We start from the raw sequence: 25351 nt of genomic DNA, 5'->3' as shown, positions 1-25351 counted from the left end.
AGCTAGACTGCGACACTGCGTTGTTGACTGTAGCAGGTTGCACAGGTTGTTGTTGGAGAGAGGACACTTTCCGGTCAGCCCAGACTTCTTACACGACTCGAACAACTTTTGCACGATGCACGACGAGGAGATTCTAGACAGCGACGTTCAGCACCTGTGTGAGAATGTGGAACAGAACTGATGTCTAGGGGCGAGTGAACTGCAGATTTTAGTCTTACCGAGGAACGGATGTTTGTGCTGCATGGACAGTTAGAAACGATTCGCTGGATAGTTTCTAGAGCAGTCGAATGGATCGGTAAGGATGGAGGCAGACTGGTCCGTCGCATCGGGACTTAAATTACTTTGTTTTTCTGTATAGTTCCTCTTCTTTCTCTGCGAATCGAAAGAATCTTTATAATTATACAGACACTTGCACATTTATAGAATAATTCTGTGAAAAGTCAACCCCTCCTCAGTTACAAATAGATTCGCAGTTGAAGGATTAAACCTCGAAATGTTCATTCTGGTAATATTTCGCAGAAGACGTATAAATGTTAACCCTTTGCGGACGAGGATTCTTCGAACTGTTTAAACATTTCAGTGGAAGGTTATTCCGTTATTCGAATAATCCAGTTACTCCTTTGCTCCTTTGTACCCGAAACACAAAGGTTCGACCCCATTAGAATGGCCAGATTCGTCCTCAAAGGGTTGAAATCATAATGTTGTTAACACTAAAACTACTATACGAGTCAAAGTGACCCATTAATTTCTTCGTTTTGCGATTATTAAAAAGATAACATACTTCCCTAAGAAACTTTTGAAAACTTTGATACGCAAACTGAATCGTAGATCAATTAAAGCCTCGATGGATGCTAGGAGTTTCTACAGAAATATTTCGAGAATTTAAATACTCGGTAGTTTTAGTGTTAAGGAAATAAAACGATCACCGTTCTGTTGCAGGTATCCATTTAGAATGATCGATAACCCTCGACACGGATAAGCGAAACGCAGGTGTTCCGCTGAAGTTCGTCGATATTTTAATAACATAAACGGCGCGCGTCGTTGACGAACCGTTCGCGCTGTAATTAATTGTATCAGATAACCCCGCGTCGTTGATCGATGTTCGAGCGTGATTCGCGCGGCAACATTTTCAGACTTTGCCGTCGACGTTGCTCCAGAGCGTGGATCACAGGCGATCAAAGAATTTCCATGAAATTGCATCTCGACGGGGCGGGTCCGAGCGAAACGATCGGCCAGCCTTTTTTTTACCGGTCGGTTAATCGATTGCACTTTGACAACGAAACCTACAGATTTCATAGACGAGAGACACGTATATACATATAGGGTGAGAAAAAGTGAACGAAGAATATCGAAGCTATTACATAAACGCTAACGTAGAGTAATTGCGAATGAGACGGTCGGATCTCGTTTAGATTATCGATTATTTCCTTGGATTATTTAGTAAACTAGATCTTTATGATAATGTACATGTAACAAAGTTTAGTTATTTTTATAATAATTTATATATCGCAGAGTTTATATATAAACGCTAGTGTACGCAGGGTAATTCCGTATGAGATGGCCCGAGCTTATTTAGATTATCAATCATCTGTCTTCGATTATTTCGTATTTTTAGTGAATCGTGTTTGTAATAAATCAGTTTCGATAATGAACGAATGAATTATCGAACACGCAACAGTAACACTAGATTTACATTTATCGTATGGTCTGCTCTACTGCTCTTAGGAAACTTCATGTTCGTTCATCGGAATTTGAAAGTTAGAGGTTTAAAAATAGATTATTCAGGTAAGTATAATACATAATACTGGTGTACTTGCCGACAGAGTTAACCGAATAGTGCTTATAAAATTCAATAAGCGTCAGATCGACGCGTCCCGCGAAGCTAGCGTTGAACAAACGAGACGCGCGACACAGGAATGTCGCGTAATAATCGTTTGCCGAGCAATAAACGAAATACCGTGTACTAAATACGTCCGTAAGAATAAAGGAATATCTGCTCGCAAAGTTAGGTATAAAATTTGTCCAAAGATTCGCATGCTTTTCAATTAAACAGAACTCAAAGCACCGATCCACCGAAATCGGATAATAGCTTTTTCATGAGAACTGGGTCGTCTCTGCAGGATTTAACCTGCGTATTACATATTTACGTATACATACATATTATAGGTACGTTAATTAATGTAGCACAATCACGCGGAAAACGAGGATGTGTAATTATATTTCTCGCGGACGTAAAACGCAGCGCCAGCGAATACCGAGCGGCCGCGTTAGTTTTGTACGACGGGGAAACGCTGCGACGGATTTTCGGCTAATGAGCCCGGCCGGAGATCTGTTCGCTTTTATTCGTTAAGGACAAATTATTTATATAGACTTACGAATAAACCTTTCCGTATTAACCGCGAATCTCTGTGTCTTTTGCATTCGCGTCGACCTTCAACCCTTCTCGCTGAGAGAATCCTCTCCTTCACTGCGACTTCCGGTCCTGTAATAAATATTGTTTTGTAAAACAGCTTCTTATTCAATGAAATTTTATTTAACGCAATTAGGACCTGCAATCGTGACTCTTCAAATTTATTTTTTCAACAAAACTATGAAGTTGAATATTTAATATCTCAGATTAAATTTTGCATTGCTACGTGACATGGTTAAATAAAACACCTCTGTTTCTTAGTTTATCTATGAATTATCGTTAATAAAGCTTGGATTATTACTGAAAGTTTCTCTGGAAAATCACCGAATGGGCAAACAATCATTCAGATTTCGATTGTACTAGAATTTACAGTGCAAATCAAAGTCTCAATGAATATACTTACGATACACAAATCCGAAATCTCAGTTTTTCTCTTGATTCTTACAAGAAGCTTCCGAAAAGAGTCATCGTGACTGCAGAGTTCCGTCGAGGTTTCCAAGGGGAAGATTAGCTACACTTTTAGCCAGCCATAAATTTCACGGTTGTTGAGTGCGTTCTCCCTTTCCCTGAAAATACCAGCACCGTGGGATTCCCGTTTTCGCCGGTTCGTCGCTTCTTTATCGGTAATTAGCTCTTTGGGCCGGGCGTTGCCAAAGACGGGCACGAGAGAAAAGAACGGGCACGTTGTAAAAATCATTCGGGGATCCGGTGTGAGCACGCCCGTTCTCTTTACAGGGAAGTGGACCGTGAACGATCCACGTGGGATCGGCGCGACGGTGTCCCGGAAATCGTCGATCGACGGCAGCTGTTGGAAACAGTTGTGATATCGGTTTCGGTTTTTGAAGGTATTAAAACATTGATGGTATTAAAACGCAATTACATCGGCTTCGATGGATCGGAATTCCAATGTTATATCGGTTCTCCATCGATTCTGTAACAGTTATTCTCTGACAAAAGCAGAACCGAAATGAATCAGAAAATTGTAATTAACCCTTTGCACTCCGAGCAATTTTTAGAATGACCTTTTTCACCGTTCCGGTTCTTGAAGGTATTAAAACACAAATACATCGACTTCGATGGATCGGAATTCGAATGTTATGTCGGTTCTCTATCGATTCTATAACAGTTATTCTCTGACAAAAGCAGAACCGAAATGTAGTAAAAAATTGTAATTAACCCTTTGCGCTCCGAGCAATTAGAATGACTTTCCAGCACCGAGTCATTTTTACTGTGAGCTACTAGCTCAATACTTCAGGAGCATTTACAATGAAGCGCAGCTCCGTAAAAGATCGAAGATCCTGCTTTGTCATTGAAAATAAGTACTGCAGAAGAATTCAGAATGGAGCGGAGCTCTGCGAATGATCGAAGTTAACTAACAACTACTTCAAGAGACAATAGTGAACTATTTATAGTAAACAGAACAATCAATTCTGACTTGAATCGCCTTCGGAATCAATTTTCCGCGGCCAAGAGAGCGCGTTCTCAATATTCCCAGCAGCGAATGCGTTAACTGGCAGAAAGTAATCGAAACGTTACGTCCGATTTTCTGGCGGTTACACGGGACGTGTCCGGGCTGCCGTAATCAGCGGCCGTGCACGCGTTTATACAATTACCCGAACGATCGATACCATGAATATGCAAATCGCATAGGTATTCTATGAAAGCGGAGATGTTTTTGAACGTCCGCCGCTCGATCGTCTTGTTTCCATCGGGTGCACCGGTGCGCCCGGTGCACGCGTTCCAGTCCCGACGATTTCACCGCAGCGATGGAGTGAACAGATTTTTATTATTTTCCGTTCCGCCTCGGTGGCTGGTATTCGTTGCTAGAACAACATTGCAGCGAAACACGCCGGTTTTTCATTTTAACCGTCGACAACCGGAGCGCTCCAGCGTTTATCTGTTTGCTTTCCGCTTCGACGTTGACAGTGTGCTTGCACAACCTGGAACAAACATTCTCCAACTTCAACGAAATACAACGTGGCTCGAAGTATTGCAGTTTATTGTCGCTTATTACGATTTAGTTTGCTCGGCTCGAACGACCGTGGTACCGTGACGTTGCGATCATCTCCATTAACCTCTTATGATTTCCCAGCTCTGATCGATACGGCTACTTTGTCATTAATAATTTGGAAAAAGAGGAAAATCCTAAGCATGTGTTACGCCTATATTTCCTTTTAAGTATCATAGTTGATTACAGAGTTTATTCGTCTCTTGTATAAGATGCAAGATATTTCGGAATATCTTACTAGATTAATCGTTAACGATGTCAACAAGAGTAAACGTTATTCTATCCAATTCAATCGAAACTGAACGTCATTTTGCGTTATCGGTTGTCATTAATCGTTAATTCCAGCAAATTGCTTAAGAAATATTCGAGGAAACCATTTTATAGCTAAGAGTTGCTCACTGCATCCGCCATTGTCGCGGTTAAATGGCCGCCTGTCGCCGTACAACTGTTCCAACAATAAACCAGGAAACCTACTAGATTCAATAAACAAACGGAAATTCCTCGAACCTATCGAGTGAAAATCTCGTTGGCAACTGTCGAAAGTCGCTGCAGAAGTGAATAATTCCGATATGCTCATTAAACCTTGAAAAACCTTCGTTTCCTCCGTTTCCCGAGCAACTCCCCTTCCAACATCGCGTGATTCCGCGAGGAGAGGTCGAAGTTGAACCCAACGGCGGCCGACGCGTTGGGATTTCGCAGTCCCAAGGGATTTCCCGCGCAGCGTAATCATCCCGGACCGATATCCGATCACGCAGCATGCAAATCGAATTAAATATATTCGCCCTGATTCCGCGGGACTCGGCTGTGTGCGCTCGTTATTCGTGGCACGCATATGAATCGCGCGGTCGGGCTGGTTCACCGAATTCCCCGCCGCGAGCAATGTAAAAACTTCGTGCCTAAAGGTAATCCACTGGAATTCCGACCGGTGTATCGTCGAGTTTCATCAGGAAATTTTGTTATTTAATCTGATTTGCCGTGTCCTGCGAACGGTATAAACGTTTTAGCGTAAGATCCAGAAGAATTTCATCATTCATTCCTATTTCTGTAGAGCTAGAGACATACTTTCTCAATAATGTCTAGAATGAACGTTTAAAAATCGTAGTAGTAGATTCTAATAATCTGATTTACCATGTCCTGCGAACACTATAAACATTCCTATTTCTGTAGAGCTAGAGACTACATATTTATTCAATAATGTAGTCTAGAAACAACGTGTAAAAATCGTAGTAGTAGATTCCAATAATCTATATCGTAAATGATAAGAATACTAACAGAAAGATCGCAGCAATAATAGCAAGGTCACAGAAAATAAGAAAAGTTCCCACAGCTCTCCATCACGGTAAACAACAGAAACTATCAGTTCACAAAATAATCTCGTCTACTCGATACGTTCGCGACAGAAATATCTACAAGATAAGAAAAGCAAGACCATCCGTTTCGACCGGTAATTCTCATTTTTCAGGCCGCCAGCAACGCGCGTGCAAAACAGAGCCGCGAATCGATGGCATATCCTGCGCGAGAGGCAATTTACATTCTCCAATTTTACCGGTCGACCAGCGTCCCACGCCCCGCAACCTCCGTGCATCGTTCTGTCGCCTCCCTAATCGAGTTTCTTCGTCAACAGAGGGAAGCTGGCGCAGAAGCGTGTGTCGCTCGTCTTCCTGCGCTGCTCTGCCTTCGGGAGGCTTTAAATTAATTATCCCCGGCAAATCCGATTGAATGCTTTCCCCGTGTGCGTAAAGTTTAAACGCTCCTGCCTCCGCGCGCGCGCCTATGTCCCGGTGTCTTCTGGGAACCGGTCGACTGTACCCGAAACGCAGCGTTGCGCGCCGCAAATTCTAAATTCATTCAAATTGATTTCTTATTAATCGCGCCTATTAATTCCACGGAAATTCGAGGAGCTTTCTGGCGAGTGGTTTGTAAGGGAATCATTGGAGGATGAACCGAGATCACGGGGTGGAATAATTTATTAACCCTTTGCACTCGGGTCTTTCAGTGGACGTTTCACTCGACGCGATATAAAAATTGGAGATTCAGTGTTAAATTTTATGTAACGTGTAGGAACAACGAAATCAAATAATTCGAATATATTTTGTAACTTTCAAGTTACAATGACGTTAAACTTTCATGCTTGAGCGTTAATTTCATTCACCACTTCGAGTGTAAAATGAAATAAATCAACAAGATGCCAATATATGTGACTTTAAAGTTACATGGGCCTACAGAGGGTTAATGAAGTGGTTATTGAGTTATTTGTTATTTATGGTGTTACTATATGTTAGTAACAAGTATCGTTCAAGCTCGGGAAATAAGATTTATAATGAGGAATTCTCGAGTGCAAAGGGTTAAAGCAATCTTCAGTTCTCGCTGAAGGACGACTGAATCGCCGATGAATAAAATATTGACGAACCAATAAAACGCGGTTGCACCGGAGAATCCGCATCTTCGGAAGCTCAAACAAGACACACGCTAGCGGTGGCGCAAAGTTTCGCCGAGCAGAATTTCGTGTATTCGTAACGAACTAGTCGACTGCGGAGGGACAAGTTGATCGAAGTTTAAATTAACCGGCACAAGGTTCGTTAACAAAATATCAGAATACGCGCGATAGATCGGCGAGGCTGACGATCGCGCGAGAGGCAATCCGTTAAGAAACAGTTTAATTACTTCCTTAATGCACCCGTTTCCCGATCACGGTCCGATAAGCAACGCGCTGTGACGCGAGGGCGGCGGTTGGAGCGTGAACTTCCAGTGAAAAGAGACGGCGAACGGGTTAATCCCGCGAAGCCGAGCGTCCGGGATAATGTCGGGAAGAAAAATCGAAGGGACGGCCGCCTCGATGTTGCTCCGTGATCCCTGTCCCCGCGAATCGCTGACACGTCCGTTGGGAGCAGGTCAATTAACCCTTCGCGCGCGGGGATTCTTAAAATACGCCGAGCCTTCGGCAGACGAGGGTGAATTGTACATTGAACTCCTAAATACTGGAGAAACATAGAATTATGCGGTGATCTCTTGTTGCTTGAATAATTCAATTGTTTGTAAACAATCGGGTTGAAGCCTCGACAGTCGTCCGGACTTCCCCTTTCGATGGAATCGAAGAGAATATCGTCAGGAATCTTGTAAGGATTACATGTTGACATTGTTAACCTCTTAACACGTCGATTGCCATGGGGGTCACCGGTCACTCAATTTAACCATGATTATTTGGAAACATTTCTATGTTATAAATAATGCTAACTAATGTGGTGACATTCAGCTAGATGAACCTGCAATACTAACAATGCAACTCAATCAAATGATTTAATATTATATTTTTTCCATTTCAAGTATTTTGCACCATGAAATCGTGCGGCATTCAACTGGAAATGAAGATTTGGCAAAATCTCGCGTGGGGAGTTCTTACTTATTTTAGGCAGATTTATCAGTAATTTTGTTTCTGAATGATATTGCATAGAGCGATGCATTTCAAAGTAATCTGAAATGAGTACAAGAGTGTCGGTATGTAAGATAGCAATTTTGGAATGAAATCATCTCATGTGTGGTATGTCTTTCCAGTAAGAGGTTGATAGGATCAACATGTGATCCTTGCAAAAATCCTGACGATATATTCCCTTCAGTTCAGAACGACTGTCAAAGCTTTTGATAGGCTCGGTGGTTCCAGCGTTGAGAAAACTGGGTCTCCTCGACACGTGGCGCGTTCGAGCGAGGAAACGGATGACTGAAGAATCAGCGGCGGGTCGAGAAGAAGGGGCGAAAGTTCTGAATAATCCGGGAGCCCGAGGAAGGAGGATTGGTCTTCATAAACTCTTTGAAACGAGACGAAGTCGAACGTGCAGGCGAGTTTTATTCATTTCCACGGGCTTTCTCGACACCCTTCAGCCGTCGGCGACGGCAACTTCAAACTTCGTCCTCGCTGAGGACTCTGGTCGCTTCGTCGCCGGACGCCTTGTCTGCTTGAAGTTTCGTCGACAGCCTCTTCGCCGTCTGCGTTATCTGCGAGAACAAACGAACAAGACGTTAAAATTCTGTACAGCAAGGGTCAGGACAATTCCGAGTTGGAAGCCAAACAAAGTTGGAAGCTTAATACGTTGGAGAATTCCACGAAGCAAGATATATACACGAGATGAAAGAAACGTTAAATCGTTTAACACTAGAACTACCGTACCACTCAAAATGACTGGTTTCGATTTTTTTGTTTAGCAATTATTGATATCTTCGAAATGATTTTGAAAGTAAATAGTTTCATTTGAGTACTATAATGGATGTCTGAAGAAACTGAAGTTAAGTTTCTATAGGAATTGTATATTAATCGTATTAAATGCTTTAGTTCTAGTGTTAATCGTATCACGTTCTTTATACTGTATCGTTATTTATAGTTGTAGTGTGCCTATGGTATATTGTTTACAATATTAGTTATAGTACTGTATAGCATTATTTACAGTACACTTGTAATATAATACATTAGTCATCGCTTAATTAACTGAACAGTAATTGGATTTAGCCACGACATTCAACGTGTCAACTTCCTACAAATTCACCTCGGTCTATCCAGTAATTCTAATGTCACATTTTTTCCTCTAGATACTTCTGATAACGATACCAAACATCCGCATCACGACGACGAGAGACTTGCCTGCGCGTCCACGTCGATGACAGCAGTGATATCATTCAGCGACGTTAAAAGTTCCTCGGCGCCGCTGGTGTTTCCCAGCGCGCTCAGGGTGATCGCGTAATTAATTAATATCAGAGGATCCTGGGGCGACAACGCGTGCGCCTTCTGCAACACCTTCTCCGCGCCTTCCAGGTCGTCCAGGCGTTTCAGGGCGACTGCAAACGGCAATGACCATCATCGAGCATCCTGCCGGCGGTGATATTCTCCGCGGTCGATACGATTAGAATTTCCTATGCGACAATGACACACAAACCTATCTCCTATCGCGACGTCCGGCCGCGTTGCGAAACTCGCTCCGCTGTTCTCCTCCCTTTTCCCTCTCGCTTTTCCATTTTTCCCGTGCGCGATAGGAATGTATCACGCGGCGGTCGCGGACGCGACGCTCGCCGAGAATTATGGCGCCGTAACGAGAGAAAAAGAAGAATTATAGCGGAAACACGGCGGAGAAAAAGCTTCGCGGTTGTTATTATTAATAACGACGTCGCCCCGAAGCTGATCCTCCCCTTTGTCTCGTGCCACCGGCCTGTCCGTCCCGGTTTTTGAAGGCTACTTTGCCTGGTAATCGAATAACGGATGATCGATGCATCGATGACACACCGAGCACACAAAGAACGCCGCCGAACCGGGCTCCCGTTCTATCGGCTTTTCCGCCGTGTCCCGCTTTTTCATCAACATAACATCAACGAGATTATACGCCCCGGGACGAGAAGATAGCGCACACTTTTTCCATATTTTACGAATGCGGACGTGCGGCGGGACTCTCATTTTAAACTTGTAGAAGAAAAACGTTGCCGGAGAATGGGGTGCAATATCCGGGCGACTCTCTTTACTTTTCTCAACTAATCGCGAAAGAAGTTCTTCTGATCGAACGAGAATCTTGGTGAACGGGAATCTTAGACGGAAACCTTGGTGAACTTAGGAAAGATGGCGACTCGTGTCAAACTATAGACATTATACCGGAGAAAGTTCGTGCGAGTTCTTAGAAATCCAAACACAGAATGTTTTTGAAATAATGTTTTATATGATACTGTGAACGTGACTTGCTACTAATCTCATTAATTAACCCTTTAGCCACAGAATATTACGTCAACGTATATTTCTGAGAAGAAATCAAACCACTCTAAAATAATCATATTTATACAATATATGTCAATGACATTTTACAGCCTATGGGGCCAACAGTAGCCAAAGGGTTGACTGGTGCAACTAATTGAAATTGGACCTCGATTCATGGCTAACAAGACCGCACGAATTTTCCCGGCTAATTCTAGGCTACTCAGGTAATAGCAAGAAGAGCTGCGTCGTCCTTTTGTCCCAGATGGTGCTTACGTCCAAGCAGAAGATAGGCCATAGGGTTGCTGGAATCGGCGCTGACCGCGGCACACAGGTAGACAGCGGCTGATGCGGGTTGCCCAGTGGTCAGCAGAACCATGCCGAGATTGTAAGCTGGCAGGAAGGCCATCGGGCTCAGGTAGTGTGCTCTCTTCAAGCAGGTGATCGCCTGCAAAGGTAAATATATAATGAAATATTTGAATTAACCCTTAACGAACCGGAAGTATTTCAAGTTTGCTCACCGGCGAAAGTACCTTGACATAGATAAGAAGGAAATTCATAGAAACTAGCGTGATACTTCACGTGTTCATTGTAAATATTACAAGAGCAGTGATGAAAATAATAAAATGGCGGCGTTAACCCTTTGCGCTCCTATTTCTCAAATAGATCATATTATATTATTCTCAATTAGTAAGTTTCCTATTAGTTTACCCTCTACAAACTATCTACTCCTCCAAAAGCGTTCCAAAGAAAATATCCTAATAATTATATTAAAATTATATTGCTTTCAATATTATTAGTAAGAAGAATCATTTAAACTGCTCTCTACAAACTAAATATTCTTTCAAATGCATTCAATTATCATAATAATACAGCGTTACCGAGGGGAGAGCGCGAAAGGAATTCGGAGTGCAAAGGGCGAAGGGTTAATAATAATCAGGGATCGTTCGGATTATGCAAACGCCGGCGGAGGTGATCGATTGCCGAACGGGCGACGCGTAAAAATGAACTTGTCGGTCCGGGAACCGGGGCGAGAACGCGTGACCCGGCATCCCCGTTTTTTCTTATCCGACCCGCGCGTTTTTCCTCGGCCGGCCTGTTCCCGAGGTCTTCTTATCGGCGGCTGGGCGGCCAAAGCCGAGGTTTAAACTTAATCCACTTAACTTCGGAGCCTGGGCCCGCTGGCTGTGCGTTAGCGTCCGACGGAATAACACCGAGTGGATTAAGAAACTTTCTCCCTTTCCGGGGGCTGCCGTGCTCCCCCGCGCCGGCAGAACGTTATTACCGTTCTGGAAATATTTAACCGCGTAACCCCTTGACACGTTAGGCGCCGCGAAAATCTCAAGCGTTTTCCCATAGAGTTTGTCTTTCGTAGCAAATAAAAGCGGGAACAATTATTGTAGTATCTAGAATATTTAGCGTAGATCAAAGTATTGTAGGATGAATGGTTTGTCGTGCACGCGTAAGGGCGACCAGGTCGTATTGCGACCAGTCACCAGTGACTGACACGGCGCTTAACGTGTCAACTCGTCGGGCTTAGGTGGGTCGAACGCTGTCCCAACTTTTGCATAGCTTCTTATGCACGGTGGGATTTAATTCGCTCGAAAAGCTGAAGCTATTCATAATCGGACAGCTTAATATTTTATTTCAAGTTTCTCGAGCAGTCGGCAAGGCTATTAACTGACGGTGAATGCGTGAATAATTCAACCCTCTATGGGCCGAATTTATGTTCATGATTATAACAAAATCTAGTACAAAATTAATAAATATCCACATATGAATATGAATTAACAATGTACTGAATAGTTTCGATAATTTCATCAAACGAATATATTTTGTAACTTTCAAGTTACAATGTATACCAGTCACAACGCAGTAGTAGGTCGTTGAGACTGTTGCGTTATGACTGAACAGAATGTTACTTATTCTACTGGAATTTATAAAAATCAGAAGATGGAAATCGACCGCATTTTCTGAGCTACACGTATGATGCTACGACTGGTATTCATTTCGCTGGTTTTCTCTTTAGCAACGCGCAGTGCTCTTTGAAGCGGCGTTTTCCATGATGCTCCCGATAATCGAAAGAGAAAGGAGGTTTGCTCGGCTCGGTGTTCTTTGCCGCGTCTCTGGAAGACGTTCCGAAGCAAACCTAGAAGCGTAATCGCTCCGATCCGAGTTGAATAAACTGTTATCCAGACAACTCGACTGTTTGAACGAACTCCAATAGGAACTCCATCTTCGCTGTGTCAATCGCGGTGGCTTATATAACGTCTGCGTCGGTAATTAACACAGCGACTCGCGGAACTATTAATGGCAACTAGAGCATTATGTTAAATGGAGCATTCGTACGTTTCCGCGTTTTTCAGCAAGCGCTTCTTACTGCAATCAATCTTTCCTGTAATTAGTCTGTTTACAGAAAAATGTAAACAGGTTCATACGTCAAACTCTTTCTTGAGAAACGTGAGTAAATCACCTTGTGGAATGTTAGATCAAAGAGATGGCCCACTTTTTTTGAAAGTACTGTTGCATCGAATATTGCTCACACTGGACTCTAAACAGTCGAGTGGACTTTTTCAAAATTCTCTACAGAAACTCATATTCAGTTTGCGTTACTGAATTTCTTTGGTATATAGTAAATACGAAGAATATTTGAGTCCACTGTGCAAGGACCATATTTCTCGGAATTACTCTAATATAAATGATAAATGAAAATTAGTATGAATTGCTCAGTATATACTCTTTCGTTTGAAAAGACGTTGACCTTCCGTTCGCAGTGTAACTGGTCGAAACGAAGCACAAAGGAATCGATCCTGTTTAGCACGATAGAACCGGTGTTCTTCGCGTGAACTGCACTTCCAATTAGAGGATACCTCGAAGTAATTTACATTCACCGATTCCTCTTGCTGCAGCGTTGCACGGCTCAGTCTCGTCCCCTAATTAAGTTCCTTCGGAACGCAAGTGTGACCCGGCCATCACTCGAAGACCGGGCCGCGCGTGCACCGTCCTCTTTAATGGACTCTGAATGAATTATCGTCGTTCAATCCTGGACGGAATTTTCTCCTCGGGTATAAAGAACAAGATGATTCATCGATTGCCGCCAGCCAGGTGGCAAGAGTCGCTTGAAACGATCACATACGTAGTTTCTCTGAGTCCGCAATAGAATTTCGACGGTTCCAGTAAATTCTCTTCCGCGATACAAAGTTTCTCTCGCTAGTTATTCAATTCTGATCCCAGCAACGAATTGTCTTCTGCAATTAGGAACGCAACGTTCGCCGGAAACGACCGTTCGAATTGTCTCTCGAGCAACTAGTCTTCGAGAGACTATTATTCAACAGGGGTGGAGCGCGATACGTAAAACCTGGGATTTAATTTCGTGGCGAGGAATTTATCGGAAATCCAGGCGCGTGGCCATTATTCAATTTTGATCCCTCCATAACCGGAAGAATGCCGACGCCGCAGTCGCAACCGCCATTTCTATCCGCCGGAGAATCCAAATATCCGTCGTCTGGCGAGGAACGAGGGATCGTTCGCCAGTGGTGGACCGAGAAACGTCGCGCGGAGAATCACAAACACGTGTGTTCGGACACTTACAGCGACGAATTTCTGTTTCCCGTAGAAGCACATTCCCACGTTGTTCCATAAAGCGTGCGACTCCGGGATCGACTGCGCCGCCAGCTTGTACTTGGACAACGCCACGTCGTACTCCTGGTGATTCTGGAAAGCAACGATAATAAATGCTTTATTGCGTTTCGTGGAGTTTGATTCATAAAAATTCCATGAGAATTCTATTCTTGAATTCCTCTTTCCCAATTGTTCTGGAGCGACGGATGTTTCTTTGAGAAACGACTAAAGGAACAAATTAGTAATCGATGATTTATCTATTATTTATTAGAATCTCAACTGTACTCTTGGAGTTTCTATGAAGATATTTGGAAAAGAGGATTTCATTTCGGTAATTCTAATGTTAAAGGTGTTGTTTATAGAAACGATCTATAGGAGAAAGCAATATACAGATAAAAGAACGCATAGAAATAAAAAATTATTTACTGGGCGAATTGGAAAAATGTTAAGGGTTCAGAGAAAGGAAGGAAATAAAACGTGGGCATTTCTACGCGTTCCTATTGCTCGTGAATCCATCAAATCGATACGCTGCAACGCGGTGCCCATACACTAATTAAATTTTCGACGAATATCACGAGAAAATGGTCGTAATTTACACCGAAACGCGCTCCGTATTTTCAGCATGCGGGTTATTGAAAAGGAAACTCGAATCTTTAAAAGCATCACCGACGACATCCGCGCGCTGTGAATATCGAACGGAATATCCCGCGCCATTCGGCGGACGATATCGCTCGGAAAATTAATTATACATCAAAAGGTATTAATACAGCAATTTCCGGTATCATTCTATTAACATTAATCCTCGTGTTTGCGTTACATTATTGCGTTAGTTTTTAAACACGTTGATCGCGGTACCTCGTTTCCGACTCGATATTCGAAAAATAGCGCTTTTTTGTGTAGTTTCGAGTTTACGCGGTAAACATCGTTGGATCTGGCTAATTCGGCCATTATGGTACCGCACAGCCAGTCACGGGAACTTAAGTTCATTACGCGTCGACCGCGAAGCCAATTTTCGGGAGGTGACCTATCGAAAACAACGGTGTAATTGATTTGCAATGCCATTAGATTTTGCGGTGAATCATTACGCTGCACGTCTATAATCGGTTCGAACCGTGCCCGACGTCGATAAGATCGATACAGCGGCGACTACCGTGTACGACCGCCCATTATTCTAGTATCCAAACGACGTATCACTCAAATATTCTATAACGCCGGTATACTGCATCCCAGCCTCTTCGATATATTAATCTGCACATTATAGGAACGCACATTAACCCTTTGCACTCCAGAAATTTTCACTGGAAACACTCAATATTTCCTAATGAGCTGCAGATGAGATTTTCCAAAATTGATTAGACAAGAGCGCATACACTGAGGAAGGAAACTATTTTCTTTCAATATTTCATATTGATGCATACAAAGTTGAATATTAAACCTCAAACTTTACAATTTAGCTGTGTCAAATCAATGATTGGCGACTGAGAGGCGCCTCCGGAGTGCAAAGGGTTGGTTTTGTGACTCAACAACCGGAAGTATGTAAGAATTATAGAATTTACGAGTGTTTGAACGATCATTTCCAGAGGTCATTATCTGAACCCACGAAACTCGGGGTACCGCAATAGCGATCGTTCCGTTCGCCCTACTGATAGTCCAGACGCTCAACTATAGGTCAATACATATTTCCATAGCCAAGCGTATCCTGCATATCCAAACGATATTTGAATATCGAGATCTACATTCCCTTGCTACGAAGTGTTCGGCGTTCACCGCGGGAATAAGAAATGCGCGTGTTCTCTGATGTTGGTCCGATGATGGGAATCTGAAATGAAGCACGGGTTTCGCAACGGCGGAAGTCGATGCCAGCATTGCCAACGAACCATATACAAAAACTCGAGAGACGTCGTATTCTATTACACATTCACCTCAACGTTTCACTTGTCGAATCGTTGAAGTCACTTAACAAGGCAACTTGAACATTAGTATAACCATAGCCTCTTTCAACTTTAATTGAACTCGTTGAACAGATTTGATTAAAAATTGTATTTCCTAAAACAAGAAAGATATTCGATGAATGCAAACATCTTCAATGGTAGACTTACTAAATAACAGCACAAAAATGAACAAAATGGCAATCAAGACATGTTGCTCTCATCAAAGCTTTCGCAGGTTTGTTGGTAATCTAATCTAAACAGCGAATTGACCGCAATTATCTTAGTTGCGAAGAAAAGAACGCGCGCATCCGGCAGAGCTGCATCAGCCGAACGAAGGAATCGCATCATCCGAAGAATGGGATCATCGAATCGGATGGAAACCATTCCCCCTCCCATCGCGGTCTGCATACCTTTGAAGTAACGCTCACCTGGATTATGTAGGCAATCGGTAGAATCGCCCTGGTGCAATTCGGGGAATGGGCGAGCGCGGTCCCGAATTGCTGGAACGCTCGCTGAACATCGCCGATTTTAAGATACAGCAGACCCAATTCCGTCGCGGCTTCGATGCACTCGGGATTCCCGCTGAAACCCCAAGAAAATCGGTCGAGAAGACTGCGACTCGTTCCGCCGGGTGATCGAGATTTTCGCGGGAATTTATACGGCAACGAGAACAACCGCAGAAATTGCAATTCCAACGAGAATTTTAGTCGAAAGTGAAACTATCTGAATCAAGATTACATTGTAGGTATACGGCTGCAATTACCGAACTACCTTTTAGGTATTCATAAGTGGCTTTTGGGTAAGAGCCGCCCAGTAGGAAATTGCTCCCAATGTTTCGCTATCATTGCAGCTTCATCAGGGTTAAAGACACTAATACAACCTAATGAGCAATGATGGCGAAACGTTGGGAACATTTTCCTATGGACACGGCTCTCACACAGAAGCCACTTATAAGTATAATATTCCACTATGAAAGCATTAACCCTTAGCAGTCCTATGCCTATGCAACCTCTACCTGTTTTAACAATTTTTTCTACATTTATTTGTATCACAATTGTACCATTTAAAGGTAACATTTCCCTGACTCCCAAATATTCTTGAATAAATAGGGTCATATTAAGCTGTCATTGAATGAACTAACATCCACGTGAACCTCGAAGTGAGAAACCAAGAGCACTTCGGACCGCAAAGGGTTAAAGCTACCCATTAAGTAGCTCCAGCGTTGGACAATCAAAGACAATACGGAAGTCCGTTCCCTAAAAATTGCTAGCCTCCCGATTACCATCGTCCCCTCGTCTATCATATCAAAATCAGTATATACTGTTTCCAGAAGCAACAGACAACGTAGTAGATTCCGAATTTACAACGAACAGCAGCCTGTCACCGGAGAAGCCGGGAAACCGCGATGGTAATCAACGGACCGCGACAAATTATCTGGTAAGCGTAGTTTCTGTTTGCTCGGCGGCTTTTTTAATCCGAGACCCGCGGCCCGCGACGGGAGGCAGAAACGTAATACGGTGGAGCGCGGCTCGTAAACAAGATCATTCGAGTCGACTGCGTGAAATGAAATCTGCGCGTGCAAGATGCTTGCGAGGTCAAGCGCGCGGTAATCGTGGAATACATTAAAACGGAAACGAGCGGCGCCCGGGCCCTGCGATCTACCTAAGAGCCGCGGTGTAAGCGTTCCGGGCGTCGTTCACTTGATCCTCCAGCAGACAAACCCTGGCCAGGGCGATGTACGGCGATTCGTCCTTAGTTAGCTCGATCGATCTCTTCAGACACCTTTTCGCCTCGGCCAGTTCGTTCAACTTGGTGTAACACTCGCCTGGAAGAGAAGATTGTCCATTAGTAATGATATTTATTGTATTGTTCCTGGAAAGATATTTTGAGAGCAATCTCTGATCAGAAAATGACAGATTTAAAGAAGATTTGCAGATTTAATTCATTTAATTTTGTATAACTCACTTCTTCACTTAGCTCTTTGTCTTGCGATGAAATGATTATCGAATTGCTTCTGGATTTCCAGTGCTATCGTAAAGGATATTAGAACTTGGCCTTAATTTTTTGATCAGAGACTATGGAGACTCGAACACTACGGATTAAGATACTGTATTAACCCTTTGCGGAAGTATTTCGTTAGCAATACTTAACATTCTCCAACTAGACAAAGACGATTAAATGAATTCAAAGAGAAATCACAGGTAGATTGAGAAACAAAGCTTTTCTGTCCCAATATTTCGCGCACCGGTGCATTATACATAGTTCAATATTGAATATTGAATTTTCTAATTTTACTTCGTTAAATCAAATGGTGGAGAGTCACCTCTCGAGTGCAAAGGGTTAATCAAGATCAACGGGAACTTTTACCGGATTTATCGAGTGTAACATCCGTGAATTTCGCGTGTTCCGTAAATCTAATGTTAATCTTCCCTGTGTGCAGGGAGAGCGGAGCGTACGTTATGTAAATAAAACGAAGTTTATATGGGCACGGCGTATACCCACGAAAATTTACAGAAACCAGCGCGGTTTCATTGAAAACATAGTAATGCTTCGAAACACCATCCTCGACGTTTTATCTTAAAATTAGCCAGTAGCCTTGCCTAGGTTCAGATAAATCTCCCAGTCAGGCACGTTCAGTATCTTCTCAGCCTCCAAATACGCGTCGATCGCACGCCTGTGACTGCCCATTATCAAACTGTCGGATTAACAAGACGCAATTAGTATTCGTATTCGGAAGGAAGGATTATTCGAATGAAATTCAATTCTCTGTCTAAATTTTAGGAAACACCGCTGCCCGAACAATTAAACTCTAATTCAACGGACCAGTCGATTACCAAAAACAAAAAACACTCGATGAAGATTCTTAACCGATTGGAATTGTTCAGGCATCGATGCAAGATAAGTAATTCTGTTCCAACGATGTTTATACTCTGTTATTTACAATCCTATCTACAGGCGGCACGGAATTGCCCAGACAAAGCGCAAATAGAGTATTTAAATAGATTTTCTACAAGGTCCTCCCCGGAGCGGGAACCGGAGAATCGAAGCGGCGAACGAAATAGAGAACGCCGGATTGAACCGTTCAACCGGGGAAAATGACGTCGTGTATGTAACAATCCAATTAGATTGAGTACTGTACTGTCTGGATCCAATTTAATCTCCATCGGAGTTCTGGTTCCTTTTACTTACAGCGACTTCGCGATCTGTTTCACGTTATTAACGTTCGTCGAATTGACGTTGTAAGCCGCCTGAAAGCAGTTCAACGAGTCCTGCACTCTTCCCTCCCTCCTGAGGATCAAGCCCTGCAAGAAACAACGAACACACCGCTGATCCTTTTAACATTCCCGAGACTCGACCCGTTTCGGGTGCGTTCGCTCACTTTCAGGTAATTCGCGTACTCGTTGTGCCCGTTCGATTTCGACAGTTCCTGGTCAATCAGGATTTTACAGGTCTTGTACTCGTGCCGCGTGTAATGCCGATGCAGCAACCAATTGTTGCTCTCTATCGCCGGCACTTCTGGAGCTGTTCAATGAATAAAGGGCTTCTCGTTATTGTTTCTCTTTGACAATTAACGAGAGAACCGTTTCGAGCACACAACAATTTCAAAAAAACGTTTCTTCCCTGCATCCTCTAGTTTCAGAGATATTTTGAAAAATGTACTTTCAACCCTTAACTTTGAAGGGTGTTTCCACTCGGTCAAAGTGGATGTTGAGCGATAACAAAAAATATTATATCGTTTCACGTAAGTTTCATCAAAATCGAAAAGGTTCCCTTGTAAGATCATTTGCAATCCACTATTTTGATTCTACGATCGATGCTGATCCTCGTTATTTAATAATTGTTTCGCTTCTATCGGCGCAGAGGAATCGCGTTTCCAGCAAAGTGTAACGACAGTGAATTTTTTCGCGGTATCAGTAGGCAACCGGAAGCACGAGATCGCCGCTCGAATAATTTGATACGGTATCAACGTATCGCCGATGAATTCCGAATAATTATCCCGTTTCGGGAAAGGGACTTAGATTCGTGAGGAATTATCTCTTATCTGTTTTATCAGTCGCCGATCAAATTCCATTTTTAATACGACCTTGTCAATAAATTTGTCAAGCGCGCGCGCGTGTTGCGTGGCCTGTTTATTGTACCGTGTGTACGCGTGGACTAAATAAAACCACCTTTCTTCCCTTTATCGCTTCTCATCCGCTGCGACGCCGTCGTTTGTTGCTGAATCCGGCCATTACTGAGGATACTGTTCGCCATTGTTGGAATACTAAAAACAACGTTACACAACACCATTCGTACTGTGCATCGTTACGGTAGAACTTCAGTGGTATGTTGTTGCCGTTGCTTGTCATGACAACCGTTTCGTTAAGCTCGTTTCACAGCGGATTAGACGGTTCCGTATAAAATTAACGAGTACATTGAACGTGGAGATATTCTGATGATTACTTGAAGTATTTTGTTCCTTCCTAGGTTCTGTATATATATACATGGAGTAGTATTGTCAGCCAAGGCAGGATAATTCAGACCTGCGACATTTGTATTAATTTAGAATAAAACTTTCTGAATTGTTTTTGAGCGCTACAGTTAAATATAAATGAATTGATATAGAATTGAATAAATGATACGTGAATTGTTACTTAAGCTTAATCTACTTGTAGTAGATCTTGTATGTCTGAGTAAAAAAAGGCATCGTGTTAGAGCTGTACTGTAGAGTCATTGAGACTGTCAAAGAGATTACTTATGAGAAGATCGAGGAAAGAAATAATTTATTGGAAAAACCGGTAGTTAATTTAATGTCAGCTGCACGTAAAGCTGCCCTGGGTAAGACACGCAGCGCCATCGGGGTGATAACAAAAACTACGAGACGTCGGCAGCGCATCAACATGGTTACGGGTAGTTGTTCTGAAACGATAACGAGGGAAACATTGAAAGATTGTAACATTTAAGTTACAGAGGGGAATACGTTGTGAAAAGAGAATCCCGTAAATCGGATATAAAAACTGTAGCTCGGCGAGTGAACGGTGTTGACCGGACGGTTGATCAGTGGACATACGGTGCTTGTGCTCTTATAGTAGCAAGATGTAGGAATACTGCATAGTATTAGTTGCCAGTGTTGCAAAGTGAGGGTTGCCTATTATTGTGAGTTGTATCTCTGTTGATCTTCTATAGAACATCATATTTAAATACTGTTCACCCTCGTCGCAGTTTTTTATAGGTTATCCTACGTACCAGTATGGTCCCACACTTGCCGCTTATCCACCTGTTATCAGTCACAAAACCATCAATCGCTTTTTTATAGATACATACGTCCTTGTAATTTTTGTCACGTTCTATCGAACACCGTCAGAAAGAAAAACTTGTAGCTGAAAAGAAAACATTAAAGTAGTGGAAACCTTGAACATTGTTTTTTTGTTCCCTGTTTTAATCCTTTGCTTCCTGCCTCCATACTATCTGTTACCTTCCCAGTACACATTACACACTGGTGATTTATGTCACAATGTTTGTACAGTTTGTATTGTAACGAGTTCTTGCTGCTACACGCTGAAAAGAATAATACGTTGTGTCTTAATTATATGTTCATTAATGTAGATAGTTGATGCTTTTGATTTTTCATTAATTTGTTCTGTTTATATGTTTTATGTTCGATATAAGTTTGAATGTAAAGTTGAAAACCTCTAATGTATGTGCATAATATTTACTACTAGTATTATCGAAGTATATCATTGATGTATAACTTAATGAGTACTGTTAACTTTTCAGCAATCAATTTTATCGTGATGCCATAATCAAAGAGGAAAAGTTTTGGATATATCATGAGCTGCTCCGTAGAATTACGACAGCGTAGGCAACAGGGGATGGCGGAGGATCCTCACAAGTTGGCAGCAATGATGAATAAATCGCAAAGACTTGTACTGGGACTTTTAATTTTACTCTTAGTAGATATAATTTGGGTTTCTAGCTCTGAATTAACTAAAGTAAGTATTAATTTTTATATTAATTTAAAAGCTGTTATAATTACCTTCAGATTGTGTGTACTAACGTATGGTTTATGTTTCAGTACATTTATAGGGAAGCTGCATTTGAGAAACCATTTTTTAGTACATATGTAAAAACATCTATGTTTACACTTTATCTGCTGGGTTTATGTTTCTGGCCACCTTGGCGGGATCAGTGTAATAAGCCTGCAACATACATGGTAAATTTCGATGTAAATAACATTCTTAAAAAAATTATATTTATGTTTGCTTTTTATTTTCTTTTTTAGTTTATAGATCCTAATGTTGAGGATGATAACTTCTACTCAGAAGCCAACACAAGTTTGGTAAGTATCCCTTCATTCGTTATTAGCATTTGTAACAACAAGGTGCTGTATTATTGCAGAGTGATCCAACATTTGTTCCAATTAAAACACCAGATCATTGTGATCGTTCCTCAGGCACAGAAAGTGATGATTCATCGATACGTTCTGTCCGATTTAGTAAGTTAGCAGAAGTCAGGCATATGTCAGAAACTGATGCCACAGAAGCATTATTAGCGAGACTTAGTTACCAAGCTAGCTTAAGAGCTGGAGAACATGTGAGGCGACAAGCCAACAAATTTTCTGTGCAAAAAGTTGCTAAGATTGCACTTATGTTTTGTTTACTTGTATGTAGCAATTTATCAACTTCCGAGAACAGTACCGGTATCGATACGCTAACATTCGTGTATTATGTTGCAGTGGTTTATGGCAAACTATACTTATCAGATCTCATTAGCGAAAACTGAAGCTGGAGTTGTAACGGTATTGTCATCAACTTCTAGCTTGTTTACGTTATTCCTAGCTGCCTTCTTCCCAAGCAATGGAGGGGATAAATTTACCTTATCTAAGCTAGTTGCTGTATCTGTCAGCATTTTTGGACTAGTGTGTATACTCTCATATCTCGGTATAGCTGATAATTCGTAAAGTATAATTATCATCGTGTTTTCCTCAATTTTCAGGTGTTAGTGGGTCTTTCAGATTTAACTATAGAAACTAATAGAATACCCACAGGTATAATATTGGCGCTAGTCAGTGCATTTTTTTATGCTGCTTACATTGTATTTTTAAAAAGGAAAGTTGATCATGAAGACAAGATGGATATACCAATGTTTTTTGGTTTTGTTGGACTTTTCAACTTAACACTTTTATGGCCTTTATTCTTCATACTTCATTATGGCCACTGGGAAGAGTTCGAATGGCCGAATACTCATCAGTGGACATTTTTAATCATCAATGGTCTGATCGGTACCGTTTTAAGCGAAGTGCTGTGGCTATGGTAAATTTGTAAAAGAATTTACTGAACTAAAATCTGTAATTTTTTAACACATTCATGCTATTACCTTACATTTGTAGGGGTTGTTTTTTAACATCGTCCCTTATAGCAACATTGGCGGTTAGTTTAATTATGCCAATGTCAATGATAGCTGATGTATTACTAAAGAAGGTTGAATATCCATGCATTTTCTACTTAGGAACAGTACCTATGCTTTTAGCATTTCTGACTGTATCTCTTCTGTCCTATTATGATAATTGGGATCCAGTCATGGATTTAATTAAAAGAATTTACATTTGGATTTGTAGAAAGAACAGATCAACAAGGTACTATGCGTCGTTAATACATTACATTATTAATGAATTACAATATATCTAACGATCAAATTTGCCATTTGATATTTCAGAATACCAGATCTTGAAGCAGAGCAAACAGAATCGCTCATAGGAATAAACAGCGGTGAACACGAAGCTTAACGTGACAATAACTATGAAGAAACTGTCTAATAAATGTCCTTTATGTATGTATATTTCTACACCTAACAACAAATGCTTCGTCGACGAGCATAACTTTCATTAATGTACTGTGTATATGTCTTCTTGATATGGATATCTCTTTTTGATGAGAGGATTCTGTATATATTTTAAATTAAATGATCTGTGCATATTTAATTGTAAAGCATTATCTCGAAGATAATGCAAGCAATGTCATCAGTCATAATTTTATTTTCTATAATGCATACGTTATTGTGCTGATTTGCCATAAAACTAGATTTTATCTTTATGCAGAATGTTACAATACTGCCAGACAATAATTGCGCGTTACTCGATATACACATTATTATTAAAGAAAAAATATTGATGTTTAAATTTTTGATTGCGTATATTAAAATAATACCGTGAGCACGTTATGGTTCTTTGAAACTCGTCGAGTCAACACAGTTCAATTATATTATTCAACGTACAGAATTAACGCTATTATGAGTTATATTTAGCTTCCGTATTCATTATATATTTCTCAAATGATAGCATACGAAGCATGTAATGTTAATTCTAATATTTTTATGAACATAATGTGTATATTGTGATCAATTTGTTGAAGACGTTGAGTTTCTATGAGTAACATTATACTCTTCTCAAATTACTGTGCATTGCTGACTAGTTACATTCTCTATACAAGTCTGTCTTGAATTTACAGAAGCTTATAGAACTACCAGTGCTATATACACTCTGTGGTTACTTGATACTCTTAGAGAAATCACTTAATATATTTGTATTCGAAAAAAGTCTGAAAAACAAAAGGATACTTATTTTAAATCTTATAATTACATTATTATTGTTATTATTATTAATATTATTATCATTGTCATTATTATTATTATTATTATTATTATTATTATTATTATTATTATTATTGGTGTATTTTAAGTAATGTTTCGGTAAAATATCGTTGTTTAAGAATCGCTCATAAAACTGTAGAAATCATAATAGAATTTAATTTATATTTTTGTTATATAATTTCAGAAGAAAAGTATGCTGCTCTGTATTATTAATCTGTTAATTATTATGTACTTATTTGGGGTACTCAACGTATAAAAGTATGCCTCCAATTCTAAGACAATGTCTGTGAGATGTTTGTGCAATTTTAATGATATAAGACAGGAATAATAAAGAATATATTTAGATTTTGGACCAATTTAAAATTCGATAATACTATCAAATGTGCTGGCAAAAAAAAAAAATTTGAACAGTAACTGATACATTTTATGGCATACGATTTTATATGAGTGATAACTATATCATCTTTCTCAAATCTAGTCAAAATAACTGTACTGCAACATTCCTTCGTTAAAGTAGATTTTACATACATTATACCTGTAATTAATATATTTATTCATGGAGATACACTTATACAAGTCATACAGACAAACTTGTACTTTGTTATATTGATTATATGATTTCTTAATGGGATATTAACAATTATATTTTAACTGACAATGCGCACAATTTTTTTATTACATAAAAATGAAGAAAACGAACAGTTAAAAACAAACGTTAGATGTGTTATAAGCCCATAATTTTGGGCGGATCTAAATCTTGCACACATACCACATACAAACACATACGAAAGAAAGAGTTACATTTCTTAAGTAAGGAAATTGATACGATATTTTGCAAATAAAATATTTAAAAAAGAAACACAACATAAATATAATAATATTAGCTTTATATTGTGATATAATTATTATGGTGCGCAAATATACTTCAATTTAGTGTATCATAAATCAAACTATAAAATATTGGTTTAGATCATAGTTTACTGTTCCTGCATCTACTACAGTTGTATATTTATTGTACATACAATATTTTA

The 25351-nt window shown here is 40.8% G+C and overlaps 2 protein-coding genes across 10 annotated transcripts; one reads left to right on the top strand and one right to left on the bottom strand.

Annotated features, from left to right (window-relative positions):
* Position 1: 1 nt before the first annotated feature.
* On the bottom strand, positions 2-20004 carry BBS4 (Bardet-Biedl syndrome 4). 4 transcript variants are annotated; one of them, XM_076369788.1, is made up of 14 exons: positions 19862-20004; positions 19072-19214; positions 18882-18994; positions 18293-18387; positions 17355-17517; positions 16121-16274; positions 13732-13854; positions 10417-10588; positions 9049-9242; positions 3291-8408; positions 2814-3215; positions 2376-2482; positions 219-372; positions 22-154 (listed from the first exon to the last, which is right to left on the bottom strand). In XM_076369788.1, exons 1-10 carry the CDS (start codon positions 19980-19982, stop codon positions 8313-8315), a joined length of 1374 nt encoding a protein of 457 aa, XP_076225903.1. In that variant the 5' UTR covers positions 19983-20004; the 3' UTR covers positions 22-154; positions 219-372; positions 2376-2482; positions 2814-3215; positions 3291-8312. The 4 variants fall into 4 exon arrangements, with proteins under 4 accessions (XP_076225904.1, XP_076225903.1, XP_031825502.2 ...); XM_031969642.2 differs by having other exon boundaries at positions 2814-2976; positions 7083-8408; XM_076369789.1 differs by having other exon boundaries at positions 2-133; positions 2814-8408.
* LOC116423904 (solute carrier family 35 member F5) lies at positions 19868-25314 on the top strand. 6 transcript variants are annotated; one of them, XM_031969630.2, is made up of 10 exons: positions 20678-20828; positions 21450-21664; positions 21748-21885; positions 21955-22011; positions 22071-22334; positions 22408-22590; positions 22668-22984; positions 23062-23307; positions 23388-23501; positions 24505-25314. In XM_031969630.2, the coding sequence occupies exons 2-9, from the start codon at positions 21503-21505 to the stop codon at positions 23455-23457; spliced, it is 1437 nt and encodes a 478-aa protein (XP_031825490.1). In that variant the 5' UTR covers positions 20678-20828; positions 21450-21502; the 3' UTR covers positions 23458-23501; positions 24505-25314. The 6 variants fall into 6 exon arrangements, with proteins under 6 accessions (XP_031825494.1, XP_031825492.1, XP_031825491.1 ...); XM_031969634.2 differs by lacking the exon at positions 20678-20828 and adding an exon at positions 19868-20016 and having other exon boundaries at positions 23388-25314; XM_031969632.2 differs by having other exon boundaries at positions 20595-20743; positions 23388-25314.
* The last annotated feature ends 37 nt before the right edge of the window (positions 25315-25351 follow it).

The sequence above is a fragment of the Nomia melanderi genome, chromosome 8 (genome assembly GCF_051020985.1).
Source record: "Nomia melanderi isolate GNS246 chromosome 8, iyNomMela1, whole genome shotgun sequence".
Lineage (NCBI taxonomy): Eukaryota > Metazoa > Arthropoda > Insecta > Hymenoptera > Halictidae > Nomia > Nomia melanderi.
The sequence above is the reverse complement of the archived record's forward strand: the minus strand, read 5'-3'. Positions and strand labels throughout refer to the sequence as shown.